This window comes from Peromyscus leucopus, chromosome 4, assembly GCF_004664715.2.
Source record: "Peromyscus leucopus breed LL Stock chromosome 4, UCI_PerLeu_2.1, whole genome shotgun sequence".
Taxonomy (NCBI): Eukaryota; Metazoa; Chordata; class Mammalia; order Rodentia; family Cricetidae; genus Peromyscus; species Peromyscus leucopus.
Window position 1 is genome coordinate 87,745,073 of NC_051066.1, and position 21,361 is coordinate 87,766,433.

At 39.5% G+C, this 21,361-nt stretch overlaps 1 protein-coding gene across 1 annotated transcript in view; it reads right to left on the minus strand.

Moving 5' to 3' along the window:
* Window positions 1-21,361, minus strand: part of Ryr3 (ryanodine receptor 3) — a gene marked incomplete at its 5' end in the record, with an annotated part of 626,824 nt that overhangs the window by 476,269 nt on the left and 129,194 nt on the right. The window contains 5 exon segments of the mRNA XM_037205092.1: window positions 3,373-3,466; window positions 6,406-6,505; window positions 7,329-7,441; window positions 13,812-13,890; window positions 16,707-16,781. Of these exon segments, the coding sequence (XP_037060987.1) occupies window positions 3,373-3,466; window positions 6,406-6,505; window positions 7,329-7,441; window positions 13,812-13,890; window positions 16,707-16,781 (461 nt within the window).

A 21,361-nucleotide genomic window follows, 5' to 3' on the forward strand; every position in this document is an offset into this window, starting at 1 on the left:
TGTCAGTTCTCTGTGGTTCAGTTCCCTCATCTATAAAACAGGCCTAATAAGGGTAGTTATATCATGAGATGTAAAAGACTCAATGTGATTTTTAAAAGAATGTTTTAAAAGAATGTTCACGGAACTATGAACAAAGAACTATGAAATACAGATTTATCCAAATTTTGTTTAAACATAGATATTTATAAATATGCTTAGAAGAACACATTAAGGCACAAGGATACAATAAAATATTACATTAATCATGGTTACATCATCAAGGTGAGGTTATAGAGGGCATTTCTAAGCCTTGTTTTAAATGTATATTCTACCAGAAAATACTTAGTAAAGGAAATCCTATACTAATTTATAGCCATACCTTCCAGGTATCTATATATCTGGCCAAGAATGGAAATGCTACTCTATCGACTTTGCCACTCACACAGATTGACTGAGATTTTCACTGGTGCATCTCTGCCTTCAGCAAAGGCTGAAAGAAAAGTAGAGATGAAGTGGCCCACCTTGGGTCTCAACCGATCCTGCCCTGGAGCTAGCATCAGAGGACCCTCTAAGCCCAGCTTCTGAAGTATACTTAAAGGTCTATTCTTCCTGAATGAGACATTCTTGCAGCTTGGCCTGTTTAATCTCACCAGGTTACCAAGGTTGAAACAACTTGTTCCTGCGATCGTAAATGACTGCAATAAGGATTAGAGTGGGTGGACAGCTGAGGTGCTTTTGAAAGCCTGGCTGACAGCCTAGCCTTAGCTCCAACAGGTCGAGTGACTTAGCCCAGGGCGGTTGACAAGTCAGAGGCACAGCCAAAAATCTGAGTTCAGAATGTGAGATTGTGGATCTTTAGTTTCCATTCATGGGTAATATTTTTACCAAGCCTGCCTACCCTCAGGATTCAGACAGAAGAAAATCAATTTCATCTGGAGAGTCAGTACCATAGCATGACTTAGTGGTTCCCAGAGATTCTTAGCATGCTATCTCTTTCCTGTTCCCTCACCACCCCTCTTATTTCATTGTTTCCAACAATTCTGGCCAGTTGAGGATTTTTTTTTTTTGATAACAGACATCAATGAAGAGGCTTACCAGTCACAGTCCCTAGACATAAAAAAATTCCAAGGCATCTTGCCACCCTGCATTCATTGAGAATGCCAGAAAATTTCAAGAATTCAGGCTCCAAAGGACTCAATAGTAGCTTCTTTGCTCAGTCAGCCCCTACTGCCTTGCAAAGGAAAGACAAGTGTGTCTTCTCATCTTCTTTGGTAACATAGTAAGATATAAAACCAACAATAAGCCAGACATATAATCCCAGAACTGAGAGACAGATGTAGGCTGATGTCTATGAGTTGAAAGCCAGCCAGATTTACATAGTAAATTCTAGGCAGAACTATATAATAAGACCCTTTCCTAAAAAAAGTGGTGGTGGTAGTAGTAGTAGTAGTAGTAGCAGCAGCAGCAGCAGCAATAAAAACTACTAAAATCAAACCAATATAAAACAAAGATGAAATGGAAAAGTATCCTGCAACTGAATAAGATCACATGACAATATTTAGGTAGTGATCTGTAATCCTAAAAGAAATCAGGTCAACTATGTAGACATCACCATCAGCCACTGACCATGATTAGGGAGGAAGGGAGTAATTCACTCACAACAATTATATAGATCTATGTTCAGCGTGTTTTGGACTCTGTTCTATGTCACATCTGGCTCCTGTGAAGGACATTCAGAGGACCTAACAAGCAGGAAGGGACATACTATAAGAGGCTCAAATCACTGGAGGAAAGTTTCTGCAGTAATACATTCAATTACACTGCTTCTGGATCCTTGAGCACGTGGAATAAGAAATGAGCCCTGATGGAAAGCCAACAAAAATCTGGCTTTCTAGGCTCCCATCTGAAATCAGTCAGGATGTCACTACTGGCAGAAGTCTGATCAAGACGATCACCAAATTGTCAAGTTTTAGCCCTAATGTTACCAATAAAGTAAATCAATGTAGTTGAAAAGGATCTTGTAAGCACGACAAAAAGGCAAGAAACTGCTGTCACGAAATCAGACTAATTACTGTCAAAATTACGCTGAATTTGAATGAGAGGTATGATTTTTATTTAATATATGAGACTTGTACAGAGCATTTTATGTACTCTTCCTTTGATTATAAGCAAAATAGTAATAAATCTTAAGTATATATTTATTGTGTGGGTTAAAATATCCACCATTTCATAATTTTGAATATTTTAGAAACTTTTTACTGAAAAAAATCACCTAATATATTTGATATCCTTTCCCCTACTCCAAACTCCTCTCAGATCCTCTCCACTTCACTACCCATCCAACTTCATGTTCTTTCTCTTACTCTCTCTCTCTCAAAAATATAAACACACAGGAAAAACAATCACAGAACAAAAAAATGAGAATCAAAACAGAAAAACTAAAGAAAATCAGTATGAGGAAAAAATACAAAAACATAACACAAAGCACATGCATAAAAAAACCATGTAGTATCCCTTACTACTATTAGTATACTGATTATTATGCTAGAGGAACATAGCAATAAAACGACCCCTAATGACATAGTGCTATACCCATAGAGCAGAGCAGAGCTCAGCCCTCATCAGAGAAGCTTCTTCTTGCAGTATATGGGAATAACAAAGAGATCCACAACTGGATCCTTATCAAAACCATCCCCCTCAAGGTTCAGCGACCTATACAGAAGAGGAGGCAGAAAGATTGTAAGAGCCAGGGGTGCTGAATAACTTCAAAGAAACAGTGTCTTCTGGACACAGCAGGGCTGATTCACATAACTTTGAATCTTTAACAAGAGCCCATTAATCAATCAGCTATTGGACTAAAGAAAGTTCACTTCAATACTACCTCTAACTATATTCCTCCACACTGCTCCCTGCTAAATCCATCTTCCGTTGGATTCTGATGCCTAGCTTCTCCCAGTGAGTTGGTATCAAGAAAAATGAAACCAACCAACTCTATCTTAATTACTTAGTACAAAAGGTGAAAGGAACAGAGGTAAGCTGTCTTTCAAGGACCAGTCATAACTTGTGCAAACACGCAGCCTCCCAAAATGACAGATTTCCCTCATCAACGGGGTGCCTCAGACTCAGGAGCAATCAAAGACAATGAATGGCTTGGCATACATTGTAGCATTGTTTGTTTAGATTGAATGTAAACACACCACTTTTTTTTTTTGTGAGCAAACACTACTGTCTCCCCATTCCTATTTAACAAACTGGAGCTGTGGTTAGATGAAGGTCAGGCCAACTGAGAAGTACCTACACAGTTCATGTGTGGCCAAATGAGAATGCAAGCTCTTAATATGAGTCGCCAGAGACTACAGACAGCTCAGAGAAAAAACGAGGACAGTGGCTTACCTGTGCTGAGAATCATTCTGGTCTGTAGATGGTATTGTCAAACATTCATCATGACCATGGAAAAGACGAACTACGTGCCCACCAAGTAGGTATCCTATGAAAGAATGGTATTCTACTATAAACTGACAGAAAGCTTAAAGAGAACACTGCATTCAGTGGTGGTAAATTCATGCAGGTCATAGATAGTTCTAGCAAACAGCAAGAGAGGTGCATTTGGGATACTATAGAGTCCATAAATTCAGGCCTCAGGGAGAAAAGAATTCTAACACTGGCAGTTAAGTAGAGTTTCAGAAATAAGGCTAACGATCAAGAGGGAGGTGAAACCACTGTGTCAACTGTTATCATTAAAAAACAAAAGGAAAATTACTGTTGGGAAGAGCAGGATTTTCCAGTTTCTTAAGAAGCTAATAACTCAGTATCAAAATGACCAGAGAAGTTCTTACAATCCTAGTGTATGCACTCTGTGGCAAAATCCAAATCAAATTATAGATATGGGTAGAAATGACCTGGAATGGGATGACAATCTCTTTTTAAGAGTTGTTTAGGAAAAGGCAATTAAGTTTCTCAGGGCTGCTTTAGGAGAAGGTAGTTTTTAAATGCAATTAACAAATATGGATAAAATTTGATAATGCATCTATAGCAAAAAGTGGGAGGCAGAACTACTCCAGCGTGTCTGAGTGGATATGCGCACTAACTGCTATCAACAAGTGCTTGGATTTTAGCAGAGAAAAACCTCAACAGTCATGGAGTTCAGATGCTCAAAAGAAATAATGAACTTCAAGGGCATGATGACCCACTGGTCTTGAAGTGAATTCCAAGCATTAATTTGAAGAGCATACTAGGAGGAGACGGCCTGACTAAGCTAGATTTGTACAAAAAAATTGGATTTGTTATTCTTCTGAATTTAAAAATCTCTAGGCTACCCTGTTCTCAGGAGACATACGGACTTAATATGCGCCATGTCTGTATTTGGAGTTTTCCTTTTTAAATTACATAATTAGAACACTTAGGGGGCTATCTCAAACTATTTTGGATGCTGGATTAAAACAGTATCAATGAGAAATCCTGCTAGATGGGTAACTGGTGTTCTCAGAGCATATTGGGCAGTGATGGTCCGATTTTCTTTAGTTTATTTCTTTTTTATCTAGGCAAGGAAAGATTATCTTAAACTCCCCTCGAATATTCACAAGTATTTTTCTAATAGCTAATTATACTAATATGTACAGTTGCATTTTTTTTGCATTTGAATAATTCATGATGCACTGAAGGGAATTCCTAGTAGCCAATTTACATAGAAAATTAAAAACTTCAGCCATCAAGCCCTTGATTAAACTCTTTATCTTCTCTTGGTGGTGAGACTATGACCATTAAGAGTCCATCATGAATAGTTTGTGGGCTTTTACAATCAATATCTTCCTCATCTGAGCAAATGGCTAAATGCTGGTACATTACAACTTTTCTTAGCAGAACTCTCTCTCTCTCTCTCTCTCTCTCTCTCTCTCTCTCTCTCTCTCTCTGTGTGTGTGTGTGTGTGTGTGTGTGTGTGTGTTTGTGTGGGTCACAGTCAAGAAGAAATTATGAAAAGGAGGACCACTAAAGTCCATAAGGGCAGGGTGGGTTTCTCCTCTGTGGATGTTGAATGACCATTCTCCACCCAGTTCTGTGACTGAGCTGATGAGCTCTTCCAATTTCATGCACACAAGGGCACTCAGCACTTCTGTGAGAACCATTTGACATGATTTGCAAACACTCCTTAATTAATCTCCACAAGCTCTCTGTTGGGACTGAGATAAATTTATTTTTGTGGTTGAAGATGAAACATTTAACACAGAGTTGGGGCGGAAACTTTCTAGGGAAGGATTTAAGACAGGGAGTCTGGATTCCTGAAAGCAGGGAAAGAATGAATAGATTTAAAAAGGTAGGTTGATGTTTGTATGTGTATGTGTATGTGTGTGTGTTACGAGAGAGAGAGAGAGAGAGAGAGAGAGAGAGAGAGAGAGAGAGAGAGAGAGAGAGAGAGAGAGAGAGATAGAGAGAGAACACGAACCCAGGGTTTGGCAATGCTGAGCAAGTGTTCTGTCACTGATCTACAGACCCAGCAAATGTCTGATTTTTAAAGGCCTCTCATATACTACCAGGAAACTTAGGGTTTGTCACTTCCCAGTCATTTAGCTTAACTGTGGTACCTTCTGAAACTGGGCTGTCACCTTGACAACTCTCATTTTCCTGTTTCCAAACATCATAGCTCAGAAGAACATCCCCAGTTTGAAACTATTAGGCTCAGGAAGAAAACTAGGGTTAAAGCCTGTGATAAGACCAATCATAAAAATTCAGATCTTTCTGTAATGTGCTAGAATGGAATGCAATAACCCTTGGGTCATTGGCATTTTTTTTTTTTCTGCTCAGCTGTGGTGGTATCACCTATGAGTGAGGTAAGGCCAATGTGTTTATTACATAACCTGTAAAGTGCATTGACTTTGCCTGTCTCCAAGAAATAGGTTATGAAAATAAATCTGGATGACCTTATTTCCACAGAAAGAATTTAATGCTGAGAAAATTTCATTTATTATATTAAGGGGTGTTCCATAAAGGTAAGTAAAAATCAAAGACCAATTATATATTTATTATAAAGGAAGTTCCTTCCTTCTGTGGAGAGAGGCATGGGATGGGATGGGGAATAAGCCATGTTACCTTTCTGGCAAATGATCTCTTCCAAGATGGAAGTTTCTGGGCTTGTTTACTTACCAATAGTAAGCATGAATAAAAGTGAAAACTTGGTGAGAGAGGGAAGGTGTATGTCCAAGTTCTGTGTGCTTGTAGTGATAAACTAATTATGGATACCAAAGAATTAAAGACAAGCTTAATGATGCCCATGAGGAGTCCGAATAGAAAATAATATATACTGACACTAGAGAAAGAAAGTAGGAGAAATAAAACCATACTGTATGTGGAACTAGAAACAGCAGACAATGTTGACATCCACAGCCCAGAGGGAATGTCAAGCTCAGGGCTGACTGCATTACAAAGGCCTACCTTCTTCGATGCTACTTCCCGAACATGTAGGATGTACATTCCAGAGTGTTTGCATGAAGGAGGCATCCACTTGTATGTTACCATTTGATATCGAGAGATGCTGCAGTGGGAAAAGAAGTGAAATCCTCCTTTAAACCACTAGTCCAGTCCTGTCAGAGCTGCTAACTACAATGTCAAGGGTTACGTTAAACAGCATCCGTGTTCTGTGGTTCTTTCTACAGAGCCTGTGTGGGAGCTTTCTTTACTCAGTCTTTAGGCGGTTTCATATCTGGCTCTGTATTCCAGGAAGAAGGAATCTGCAGTCACAGAGGTGGCAGACAAGCATTAACCTTGTCATCCCAGCTTCATCCCTGACTCTATACACTTATAAAATGTCTATTTTTTTTTGTAGAATAAGAAAACCCACAGATGGGAAAAAGTTACTTCAACATTTGGAGAAAGTAAGGAGAAATCAGCTTGGCAGGGTTGCTGAGAAATTTAACACCTATCTTTGGCATTTCTCTATCTTCAGGCATCCCCACCCTGAGCAGAGCTTGCCTGGTACCTATACTCAAATTAAAGACCTCATATGCATCTATCAGCTTCTGTAATACCCCCTGCACTAACATTTTACATTCTTTTCTGTCTGCACCAAAAGCTTATTTTTCTGTATTCTTTCTGCCATGTTGTATTCCACTTGGCAAGAGCCAAACAATTCGATAAATTCATAGTAATGTGTCTTAATTCATCTTAGCAGCATTTGCTCAATACTATACAATGATCTAAAAGGAAAGCTAACAGTTAAATTCCCAGGCACTATGATTGCCTCGTAGGGGAGAGACATCTTGTTATACCCAGCCGGCTGTGGCTCCGTTTCCCTTGGCCACCTGTTCCTAAAGGGGACATTCTGAAAACAAAAGATGCTCCTGTCAAGTGGTACTTACAAGGTATCTTTCAGAGGACACACTGACGAGGATAAGGTCATCTCCAATTCGTACTTTCTCTCCTTCAGACCTCTGTTTGGAAGCAGGATGTATGGTCCACCAACAGGCCTCTCCTACATAAAGGCTTTGTGAGTTAGCCTCTGTGTCCCAGAAAGCAGTGATCTCAATTCTGCCCCATATTCCTTCCTGATGACACACCTCTCCCTTCTCCCCAACTCTCTTGGCTTCAATTTCTACTTATCTACAACTGGCCTTATTGTCTAATGTATATTCTAGACTATATTTTTTCATTTTCCATAAAGACAGAAAGACACAATTTGGGAAAGATTATTGGAGGTCAGTAATTACAGAAGTCTGAATATTTTAACAGATGTAGGACATGACTTTTTTTCCACACTGCCTTTTATATCTTTTAAGAATTGATTTCAAAATATGTTTTGGTGGTACATGTGGAAGCAAGAAGACCAGAAGTTCAAGTTTGCCCTTGGCTTAATGAGTTTGAGGCTAGCCTAGGCTATATGTGAGGACCTCAACCCTTGTCCCCACAGAAAGGGGGCCTTGAGGACTCTATTTCATTTGCATATTGAGCATTTTAGCAATTTTATCTTTCTTCTTCACCTTCTATGAAATGTGCTAAAACAATAGCAAAGAGAATTTTTGTTTGATTCTTAAGGCTCAAACCTGTAAGAACTAAAACAGCCTAATACATGTGAAAATATATGTACCAAGGAAGAAAAAATGTTATGGGGGTGGGGTTGGGAATGACAATTTTAAATAACATTTAAAGAAACCACTGTCTTAAGAGTACACCCTGCTATGAATAGATCCAGCAGGAAAACTGCCTGGGCTGGAGGTAAAGATGGGTTGTAAACAGGAAGAATAGCTAAAAGGTATTAAGGACATTTAAGCCCAAGATCCCCTCCCCATCCCACACAAGCAGATGCCTCTTCCTCCCCCAGGCTACAGAATTCATGGAGTTGCAAACCACCAAGGGTCTGGTCTTAGAAATCCCATAAGATGCTGCCAAATAAGAAAGTGGAGTCCTGCTGAGAGCAGATCACTGGAGTTACTGTGTGATTAGACATACCCCCACTTCTCTCCCTTTGCTTCTACCCCTCAGCTTCTAGAATGCCATCTGCAAAGCTGAGTGATGTTTACTAGTCCTCAGATCTGAGGACTGCTTTTTAGAGAAGCCAAAGCATACTAAAGGTAAAAGCTACCAGGGTTTGAGATTCTCATCTTAAATGCTCAGGGCTCTGAAAGATAACTCCAGAGTAAGTACTAACAGATGCCAAGCCACAACCCAGCTTCCCATCAGCTTTTATGACCTTGACTTGAATATGAGCAAAGACAAAAGGTCATGTTGAATTTGAGGAATGCCTCTAACATTGATATCAGGAAACAAACAAATAAACAAAAATGGTGGAGGTAGGGCAGGAACTAGAAAAATCAAGATTGCAGAGAGCAAAAACTTTCAAAATTTTACAAGTAACAATCTTATAAAAGAAAGAAAATATACTCAGAAAGTATCTGAAGATTCCATTAAGAGAGAAAGAAAATTACTTCAATTTTGAAGAAAACCAAAATAATTACAGACAGTTGGAAATTCTTCCAAAAAGAACACAGAAAAATAGTTTAGAAAGGAGAGAGGGAGGGAGGGAGGGAGGGAGAGAGGGGGAGAGAGAGAGAGAGAGAGAGAGAATGAGAATGAATTAGATTTGAGCAATGGTGGTCCATGTTTTTAATCCCAGCACTCAGGAGACAGAGGCAGGAGGATTGCCTGGTCTACATAGAGTTCCAGGGTGGCACAGTGAGACCTTATCTTGGAAAAAAAAAAGAATTAAAATTTGAGAGGCAGTGAGAGGAGGGGTTGGAAGGAAAGGACATGTGAGGGGTTTGGAAGGGAAAAGGAAAGAGGAAAATATTTTGATTAAAATAAAATTCTAGACAACAATCTAGAGGAATCCCTAGGAAACAAGAATAGAGTATCAACAAAGAAAAAATATCCCTAAAACTTTCCCGGTGCTGGACAGCAAACATCTGCAAATAGAAAATGTCCCAGAGTCCCTCGCATAGTCAAGAATCTACCCTATCCTGCATCCTCCTGAGGCCGCATAACAGAGAGAATCCACAAGACACACTGCGGAATTTCAGACATGAGAGAGAGAGAGAGAGAGAGAGAGAGAGAGAGAGAGAGAGAGAGAGAGAGAGAGAGAGAGAGAGAAAGCGTTTTTTAGAAAGGAAAACGGTCACATACAAAGCATCAGGAATCAGAGCACGCTTGTCTCAACAGCCAGTTTGTCTCAAAGGCCTGTAGGAAGCCAAGAAAAAATACTTTTAATACAGAATTAAACTAAACTATGAATTACTTATGAAGCTAGGATGAACAAACCTTCAGATAATTTGGTACCTGCATGCATCTTTTCTGTGAAAGCTACTGCATAGTGTGGTTTGCTGAAATAAAGTAGTAATCTGTGGTGTAGTGAAGAAGAAGCAGAAGCTAGAAGAGGCAAAGTGAAGTCCTTGGGTGATGATGGATATTTCTAAGAAGATGAAGAGATAATGTGACTGATCCTAATAATTCAAGGACATTTTTTGGGTCAATGGGAAAGCTTGGAAGTAAATCCATGATTCAGCCACAGAAGACAAAACAAACCCAACTATAATATATCATGTGGGTTATTTACAAATATGTGATAGTAGTTATACCAATGGAAGTTGTTGGTTTAGTTTTTACATAAAAACAGATATGAACAGATTGAGAACGCAAAGAAGAAGGACAGTGAAAAGTAGACTGTGAGAATTAAACTTTATCAGGACGCGAATAGATAAAACCTAATCTGGAAAGAATCAATGAAATGGCAATATATACACAGTTTTCATAAACAGTAGCAAGCAATACTAGAAGAGCTGAACACAGGTGCCTGAGGCAGGAATCTAGAGTAGGGAGCAGATATTTTTAATAAACATCAAAGTGCCACTTATCTATTAAAATTATGTATAGGTATTTGACTACATTTAAAAATGCATTACAAAAGAATATGACTTGAACATTTGAGGTAAAATTGATCAGACTACCTGGTATAAACTCTGTGGGTCATGAGAGGGCATCCAGCATTTAGAGCATCATGAACAGACACCCAAAAAAGAGAGAAAGACTTCTCTGACAAGTCTCTTGTCCTTGGAGCTGTTCCCTGAACTCCTAGGGTGTCCCGGTCACTGGCTCCAAAACGCAGGACAGCATTTGCAGCATCTTGTCCTCATGATTCTAAATCTATGTCAATGTAGTAGAATCAAAACAAAACTTTAAAAGTGTGCAGAACTGAGCAACTAACTCAGTTGTACTAATTATCTAGTTTAAGAATTTATTAGTATGTAGGGGGAAAAATCCAGATTTATTTCTTCACACTTTCTCCTCAACATCCAACCCAGCTAAGGAGCAGCCTTCTAAAGAACATTCACAAAATTGCTGGGTAAGGAACTAGGATTCTATCTCAGTGGATTCCATGTGACTCCCTCACCCTCATGATAGGCCTTATCCCATAAAACCCTGATTGTCGTTGGGGGAAGCCAGTACATTCTCCTGACTCAAGGAGAATATGAGCAGAGTAGGTCAAGGGTGAAAGAAAAGCAAATTACTTCAGACCCTAAATTTATATGCAGCCAGTCATCCCTTTCCTACTTGTCCACACACAGATCATCTTCTGAGCAGCCACTTTGAACTTGGTCCAGCTCAAGTATCTACTAGGTCTGCTGTCACCAAAGTTCCTACTAATTCTGATCACAGGGACTCAGAAGATAACTTCTGAATTAAGTAAGTCTATTTGCCTCCTTTTCATTAGAGGCTCTAACAGTAAATTAGGTATATTACCTGAACTCTACTAAAAGTGTTCTTTTTCTATTCCTTTGCAGATTTCAGAAAATATACCATCATTTCACTGCTATAAATAGAAGGACTGTACATGACTCTTCTGATTACATGCTCTAAGACTGGCATCTGGCTTATAGAGAGAGGACAACTTACATTCATAGTGTGACATTCCACTCAATTTGTAATTTTTTGAAACGATTGACAACATTTTAGAGGAAATTATACTTGAAGAAAAACACAAGCTAAAATCAAAGAAACCTCAAATCTAATTCACGTATGATCTTCTTTGGGGGGAAAAAAGCTCACAACAGTCGGAGACAGGCCCTGACTTCTCCTGTGTACAAAAGAAGAGGGCAGCCTGGTGCAGGCCACAGAAATAGCAGATGCATGGTGAATAGGCTCCTGTATTGTTTTCTGATCATCACAAAGTCAGATAATCCGCACCCTTAACTGATACACTAGTCTCATTTTAGAACAACAGCGTAGACTTCTGTCCTTCTTTGGAGATGGAACATTGGAACGCCCTTCCTGTTAGGGGGAAATGCCATATTGTTAAAGACTATATTCCAAACAGAATTTCTGTAGTTCCCTAAGTGACTTTACTTCCCTGGTATCTCCTTCCACAGCCTGGTTAATTTTGAAGCTCTATTTTTAGTCCACGTTCTACTCAGTATCCTTCCAGCAAATCTTGCTCCACTTAAACCCATCAGAATCAGTTTCTGTTGCTTTTGACCACACTTCCATATAGTATTCCTAATGGCAATAGCCCAACCTCTACCTAGAACAGAAATTCTATATGCAATGTGCTTGACAGATGGTCAGATTGTCTATACCTGTTTCCAGACACAGGGAACATGCTACATTCCCTGGCGAGCCATTCCTCTGCAGATATTACAAAGCATTTTTCTTCACTGAGGTAAAATATGTCTCATTTCAACTTCTATCCACTTCTCTGTTGGCCTTCAGAACAGCCACCAGGAAACTGGTACTTTCTTGATAGTGTAACTTCTTACATATTTGTAGATAGTTTCCCTGGGCCTCTGTCCTTCATTTCTGGATTCCAGAAGAGTTGCTGTCATCTTGGCAACCACCTTCCTTCCTTTCCTTCCTTCCTTCCTTCCTTCCTTCCTTCCTTCCTTCCTTCCTTCCTTCCTTCCTTCCTTCCTTCCTTCCTTCCTTTTATTAAATTTTAAAAATTCATTTAACATATCAACAACAGATCTCCCTCTCATCCCTCCTCCTGCTCTCCCCCATCCCAACCCCCCATCTCCTTCTCCAACAGGGTAAGTTCTCTCATGGGGGGATAACTAAGCCTGGTACATTCAGTTGAGGCAGGACCAAGTCCCTCCTGGCTTGGGCAACCACATTTCTTAGTACCAACTTCTACAGGAACTTGCTATGTAGCTTAGACTGGCCTTAAACCTACTAAGTAGCCCAGGCTGACCTTGAACTTATGATTCTTCTTGTTCAGACTCCCTAGCATCAGGATCAGAGGCAGGTACCACATCTGGCTGATGATATATATATATATATATATATATATATATATATACACATACATACATACATACATATAACTTTATTCACATACACATACACACACATATATACATACATACATACATACATATATATATATATATATATACATATATAACTTTATTCACATACATGCATACACACAAAATGGAAGTGGTTTCCAATGTATTTGATGCTTTGTAGAAGACAAATGACATTTGATTATTTAGTGTGAAATTTAAGGGAAAAAAAACCTCTCTTTGAACTAATTCTATCACAAAAGTTTTAAGTTTAGATCTAATATATTGACAATTCTTTATCATTTTCTCAATTATTTGACAATCGTTTTTTGTTGTTGTTGTTATATACTTTATGGCAAAAGACCATTTCTCTACTTACAGAGATAGATTTTTGCTTAAAATACTACAGATAAAATGAGTAAATTTATAGAAAAATATACAATAAATATATGGGAGATACATTGGAATGCCAAAATTGAGGCTGGTGGGCGTCACTGGCTGACCTTAGGGAAACTGACTTGGGAATGGCTTGTTTGCAGAATACAAAGGGCCCACTTCTCTAATCTAGACATATTTCATATTTCACTATGAAGCACTAATGAAGTTACTTTTACATGTTTTCTTAGCAGCTACTCAGTATCTACAGTTCTTACGAACTAAACTGTCTATTTCTAGTAGTAAGCCATTAAAATACTTTCCAGTACCCAGGCTTCTGGCATCGTGCCTTAGACTCTATGTTTTTATGTTTCACACATCCTTCCTTCAATCATCCTCACATTTTTTTTTTAAATCAGCGTTATCTTTTTTGACCTTGCTGATGTGGAATTCCAAATAAGTAACATATCCAGCTTCTTTCTCAAAAGTCCTTAGCTGCTGGGTGGTGGTGGCCCACACCTTTAATTCCAGTACTTGGCGAGGCAGAGGCAGACGGATCTCTGTGAGTTCAAGGCCAGCCTGGGCTACAGAGTGAGTTCCAGGAAAGGTGCAAAGAGAAACCCTGTCTCAAAAAAAAAAAAAAAAAAAAAAGTCATTAGCACAAGATCCCACAGGCTGAACCTAGGGATGACAACTTACCTGTGGCATGTTCCCGCAGACCTACATCAAAGGCAAGTTTATCTGTCTGGGATCTTGATGTGGTCAAGCATGTCAGATACTGTGGAACAAGAGCAGATGCTAGGAGTCATATTCTTCTATCAGGTCCTAGTACCACCACTAGTTAGCTTCCCATTAATTGCAAAAAAAAAAAAAATCAGCTACTATGAAATATTCTCAGTCTTCTCCCTCATTGGAAAGTTAGTGGACATTATACTTTTGGAAAATATTTTTTGTTTTAAATGTAAAGCCGCAAAGACATTCTTATCTGATTATCTAGTAATGTCTAGGACTCTATATAGAATAAAATTGAAATATTTCATATGCTTTAGTTCAAAATCACTCTGAGAAACTTTTAACTTGAACTTGAAAACAATACAAATGGAACATCAATGACCAGCAGTAAAGAAGTGGCTAGATCAACTTTGGTTCTCCTGTTTTGTGGAGTATTATACCACTAAGAGTACTGATAAAGAATGTGCATATAGCACATAACTTTATTTTTATAAGATGTTGGGCCAAGAAGTCACAGAAAATAGCACATTTGTACAGTTGACATATACACAAAACTTAAATGTGTAGCATATGACTGGAATGAATTACATTGGAATAATAATAAAAATTGTGCTTGGATAAGTAAAGAAGGGTGGGAGAAGCTGGGAAATCAGATAATCCCCCATTTCTTCAAATTTAACATTTTTCTTGAAAACTTCATACATAAGCACTGCATCTATTTTAGTCCTGGCCCCTCTCCCAACTCCTCCCAGGTGGCCTCCCAAACTCATGACTTCTTCTATTATTTTTGTTACACACATATACATAATGTATGCACACACACATTCACATACATATATATAATCTACTGAGTCCACGTGTCCAGGTCTGATCACTTGAGGTTGGATGGCCTATGTGGGACCTTGTTCCTTGAGCAGTTTCTCCCTCTCTCAGCAGCCATAGGGCAATGGTTCTCAACCTTCCTAGTGCTGTGACCCTTTAATACAGCTCCTCATAGTGTGGTGACCCCCAACCATAAAGTTATTTTTGTTGCCGCTTAATAACTATAATTTTGCTACTCTTATGAATCAGAAGGTAAATATCTGTGTTTTCCTATGGTCTTAGGTGACCCCTGTGAAAGGGCCATTCGATCCCCAGGTTGAGAACCACTAATCTGGGGGATGGGACCATAGGGGATTTCCCCTGTCCATGCTGCCTTGTCAACTGCTAGTAGTTGCTTTTTTTTTTTTAATCCTGAATTTTTAAACCTCTCAAAATAACATTTATCTTTTTTTTGTGGATTATGACAACATATATGCAGGTGAAACTTTGAAAATGATTTTTAAAGCAGTTTAATAAAGGAAATAAACTGAGGACCCCTTCCTTGCCTCTTGCTGGTGGCGCTGTGGTGTAGGTTGGAATTAGAGTAGGAGGAAAATAAGTACAGGCAGACCTTGCACGCTCTGCAAGCAGCAGGAAAAAGGTTGCATTAAAAAAGTTTTATTTCATAGGCTTTATACCAAAGCTACTTTTAAAAAAAGCCAGTGTAGTGTTTACATTAATTGGGAGTGAGCTTTTTTTTTTTTTTTTTTTTTTTTTTTTGGCCTCTTTACCAGGCTGCTAGCCTGAGTTTGAGAGCCATGGGAGGTACACTATTTCAAGATTTACTTATTCTATCTGGGCAGAAAAACATACTTTAGGGTCTCATTTGCCTTCTCAATAAGCAACAGGTTCTAAAAGGTGATCACCTCTCATTCCCAGAGATTGCCAGGAGAAGGTCTCCCTATTCAAACCTGCCCTAATACTCAGATACAGCTGGCCAGTGTTGTTCCGTCTTTGGCCATGAAGTACTAAAGCAGACAAGTGTTCGGTCTAAAAGGTCCACTCCTCACCAGTGCTCAGACAAAATCTGCTGCAGCAAATCAATTATTTACGAAGTAGCTGCTATCATGCTACAGTTTGGTAGTCTGAGCTTCAAGAAGAACTTTGGGTCGAGGACCTGTAGCTGTGTGAAAAATCAACAATTTCCAAATTCTCTCTTCCCACTGCTAGGATCACATACTGTCGTGCCAACCTCTCCAGTGGGTGATAGGGTCTGCACTGAGGCCCTCATGCTTGCACAGTTAGTGTATCAGCTTTACTAGGGTTAGAAAATGATGAATAATCTTCCTTACACCAACAGCATCAAGAATTTTATATGTAGGAGCTGAAAGCAAATACTATTAGAGTTAGCTCATATTATACTAGATCAACATCACAATATTTGCAATAACTCCTTACAAAACATCAGGAGTGTATGCATTTTGCAAGTTATACTTATTGAAGTTTGCATACTTTTCATTCCAAGATTTTGCTTCCCAAGTGAGGCTGAATTATCACCACTCTAGTATTTTGGTTTTAAATCCCTGATTGGTATAGCCTGGACCAGTTTTCTGTGATTGCCTCATCTATTGTCTTCTTCCTGTCACTGGGTTAGCATAATACCTTCAAATTGTTCCAGGACTGAAGGCCCTGGACATCATTCCATTTCTTTAGCTGTGTACAAGTAGAGAAATGTCACACAAATCCCATTTGACTTGTTTTATTTGTACACTAAATAAATCAGTTATTCCACAGTTCAGTTATGCTTTGGAGAAATGTTTACTAGGTATCTAGCATGTCAATGTACTGTCCTTGGTGGGGTTAGGCTCAGTGAAGTTTAAAGAAAAGGAATGATTCTTTTCTCACTGAATAGGACACACACTCAGTAAACATAAATCCCTGGAATTGGAGGGAAGTGATAGGAAGACAACAATGGACTGAATTATTTATATTCTGAACTGCTCTCAGTGCTCATCCTTTCTTTCTCATGAATGGTGAAAGCTGTCATCTCCATGTGCTTACCATTCCACTGAAAGAGTGCCGCAGGAGAATTGCATGCCCATAGAGCAGGGTCCTGTGGCCACCCCCTTGTGCTGCCTGTGGGAATGAGGAAGAAAACTGTCAGCACATATCAGCTGTGGCTTCTTTGGCTGAAAAGCAACACGGACGATTTGGGATGCAGATTCTAAGAAAAACAACCATGGCAAAACTCCCAAAGAATTCATTCATGAGGCAAGTGTCCAGCCAATGGGCAAAAGAAGACTTTGTGAGCATAGCCATGCGGCATCCTTGGGAGAGGGCAGCAAGGCCTGCTGCTCTCCTAAGTGGCCGCTGCCCAGGATGCACAGAAACCCAGAGCTGTCCTACACCGGAAGCATGTAAATGAGGTACACTCTGCTTACCTTCCTTTGAACTTCTCAGAAGCATCCGGGATGAGAGAGAAACAAGTGTGAAGTAACTACAGTCTAGTGCAGAAGGGCAACATGGTGGGCGAGCATCAATGTGCACTTTGGGTCCTGCAGTCTTTTGTTCAATTCTGGGCACTTGCGCTTTCTGCCCATCCAACTCAAATGGTCCTTTTTACACAGATCTCACCAACCAGGGATGGCTCTGAAACCCAGGACTTTCAAAGAGTAACTAGTCCTGCAGAAATATTCCCCTTAGTGGAGAGACCCATGTGACTGTCCTCCCCGCCTCCCTCTGCACATCCCTTTTGCTCAAACAGCAGAGAGGGAGGTCGGAGAAGATAAGATGGCCCAAAGGAAATCAAGCCACCTGAAATTGAAATGAACAACATATGCTGTATAACTAAAGCATAACTTCCCAGTGAGACAAGTGGGCATGAATAATGGTCAGCTGAAATTAACAATTGAAAACATTGTTTTGGTACCAATCTAATTCTCTTTACATCATGCTAATTTATCCCTAGGTAACACATTTTTTTTTTTTTTTTTTTTTTTTAAAACACACACTCTTTTAAAAGTAGAAATTTGCTGCTAACAGGCTCTGTCCTCCTCATACATGGACTAAAAGAGACTCCAAAGTCTGAGATACCTACCAAGATTGTGTGTGTGTGTGTGCGTATGCGTGTGCACGCACACATGCATGTACTTGCCCATGCTTGTGCATGTGGAGGCCAAAAGTGAACATGGGTTGTCCTTCTACTTACCCTTCACCTTTTTTTTTTTTTTTTCAAAGACAGGGTCTCTCTTTGAACCTGACCAGTTGGCTGGCTAGGTAGAAACCTCCTGGGATCTCCTGTCTCTTCCTCCTAGTGCGGAGATTACAGATGCATGCTGCAATGCTTGGATTTCATGTGGTATTGGGGGTCTGAACTCAAGTTCTGCACAGCAAATACATTACTCCCCAAGCCATCTTTCCTGGACCAATATCAAGAGGAATTTTAGCATTTTGCTTCTGTAGTCCAAAAGCATCTTTTATGCATCCCATTCTTTTCAGAGTTGCAGACTGGCTGCCCAAGGCACTGTCTGCACTTTTATCCTACCCATCCTGTCCCCTCCAGGCATGGCAACGAGCAATGTAGAGGACAAGAAGCAGGTGGTGGAGAAAGAAACAGAGGTCTGGATAATAAGCTATGAGTGATTTCATTTCAATTCTGTTTGGATTAGCAGAATTGCTCTGTCAAAGAGATTTTTCCACCATGTCGTACAATGAGTCTAAAGAAAAAAAAAAAGACAAATGTGGTATGTTGAAAAGAGGCTGATAACTAAATATAAATGTAACTGTGCTCACCCCCCTCCTATAGAGATATTTAAGTGTTCTCAGATTTTAATACCATGTAGGATTACACTGCTCTTCACAATATTTCCAAATTTCATGAAATCATTTGCACTAACTTCAGCTGTATTTACAAATGTGTCAACACCTTACATTAAAATTAGAAGTACTAAATCATTTTACATCTTGTCTGTCTAAATGGAATTGTCCCTATGAGCTTGTATCCTTACAACTTAACTGATGTTTCCAATGGCTTATATTATATATGCATACTTCTGCAGTGAACAACTGACTGAATTAGATGCCCTACTATCAACCCTGGGTTCTACTCTTTTCTAATTCTTCTGTGTTCTCACCAGCTCCATAATTATTGGGAGTCAAGAGTTGCTGACTCTAAGCAGTATCCCAGAGTGGCTTGGGCTGCTCTTCTTCTCTGATACTTCTAGAAGCATTGATGGGACCTCAAGTCTTTCATTATGATGCCACTAGAGAAAGAAAGGAATTTAAATGCCCATTGGAATTGAATGTAATCTAGCTTCTTTCTCATATAAAACAGTAGTTTGTAGATGCTAGGGGATATCAGAATCACCAGGTCCCCACTTTCAGTAGACCTGGGGCTGGCCCAAGAATCTGCATTTCTAACAAGGTCTAAGTGATAGGGATGCCGCTGGTCTAAGGCCAAAATTTTGAGAATTATTGTTAGGGGAATGGATGGCTCTGGTGCTAGGATGGAAGAGGAGCCTTCTGTTACTATTATAATGTTGATTGCTGCTATGGAGCACATGCTATGCATGCATCCAGTGCTTTACATACTATCACAGCCCATTCCCATGATGATCTTTCAAGGGAGCAATGAATGTCATATTTCATATGGGAGGAATTTGGTACCTGAAGAGATTGGATTGCCTTATGTTTCACAGTTGATATGATAGTACCATATACACTTGGGTTAACAACAGATCTTAATCTCATTTTTCTAATGTATGCATAGTGATTACACAAGCCACCAATGGGAAGAGATACAGAGACATCTTTCATGGGGCTCATATAGTTGGGATCTAATTAGCTCAAACCCTATTGTAGGCACATAACACAGAGCGGTACACATGAAACATCTCACGTAATATTAACTAGTAATGCAATCATAATCATACCCATTTTACAGCCATGTGAACTGACAGATTAAATAACTTGCTCAAAGTCATACAGGTCCCAAGTACAGAATCTGGACTCCATAAAGAGTATTTAACCATGCACCACAATATTGCCTTTTCTGTAGTGTGGCAGGGGAGATGAAACTTGGACAAAAATAAAATCATGTTACATATAGAAACAGCATGCATATTAAAGAAGTGGAGCACAGAGTTTTGAATAGACCAAGATGGTAAGGAGCATGTATTAGGGAATGGCTCTATTGAACAGGTAGACCAACTATGGGCTGCTGGCATATAAATGGTAAGAAAGAGATGCCAACACAGATCAACTGTGTCCTGGAAGTAGGAAGTGTGAACATTCACAGCTATCTAATAGTTAGTGCCTGTGTGCCCATGGACAGGGACAAGTGGATAAGTTGGAGACAGAGACACATTGGTCAGGCTATGCAGGACCAAGACTCACTTGTTCACTGTCCCACAGCCATAAACACTGTAGTAGTTTATGAAAGGATGATATCACAGTCAAAACTGTACCTTAGAAAGCAAAGTCAGTGGTAGATAAACAGAGGGGTCAAGTCCTGAGGGGCAGAAGTGATCGTTCTCTCATTCGGTTTCTTTCACACGGTTGACAGGGAATGAGCAAGCCAAACTTTGGAGGGTTGTCATTCTTTATTCCTTTCTGTTGTCCAATCTAAAACAACTGTTGGTATTACCTTTAAAAACACTCTTCAGGCAGCCACTCGGCCACCCACTGCTCCTAGTCTCCAAGACTGCTTTGTGTCTCATCTATCCTATGGTAACAAACTTCAAATGTGCCTGCTAAGTAAGTTGTGGGTTATTGTGGCAGCCAGAGCCACCCTTTCCAAAGCTGTAAACCACATCTTTGTTTTCTTGCTACAAACCCTTCAGTGGCTTGCTATCAAGCACAACGCTCCCACTGTACATTCTAATTCTCTGCATTAGGATGGGAAATCTTTCTCTGAGCACCCACACAGTGACTATGTTAAGTTCTGTGACCTCTGTCTTAAAATTACCAGTCACACCTCACATAGTTTTTAAAGGAATCTGTTCAAAGTTTGGACACCATTTTTACCCTAGCACACTGTACAAATAAAGGTTACAGGCTAGATTTTGCTCGCTAATTTTAAGTTGTCAAACATTACTCTACCTGAGTTGGCTCCCTTACACCTCTCTGACTTCAACTACCAGAAACACATTTCCCATTGCTTCTGCTCTAGCCATACTGACTGCTCTGTACTTTTCAGATAACCTTGCTCCTACCACAGGGCCTTTGCACATGCATTTCCCTCTCCCCAGAATGTACTTCCAATGTTTTCACAACCAACTTCTACCTTATATTAGTTTCTACCCCAACATAACTCATTAGAGAAGTCTCCTATTATCATTCTTTACCAGAAGATAGTCTTCCTCCATCATGGTCTTCTGTTTTATTAGTAGCTGATGTGAATTGCTAAGTTAATTTTGTTCTGTATCTGTTCTTCCTTCCCCCAAAATAAAATCTCCATGAACATTCAAACTAAAATGCTGTGCCTCTGTTATTTCAACGAGTATCAGATGAATTGGAGACACTCACCAAATATTTCCTAAATGAATGAGTAAATAATCAGTAGATATGGCCCTTGGGTCTCCATTTTGCCTATCTGAAAGAAGAGGCATAGAGAACTCAACAAGCTTCTCACAGTTGCCTTGAACATTTAGGTTGGAATCTAAACTTGGGGCTAAGAACAAATTCTACTAACTCTTTTGATATGAACCCTGGACTAG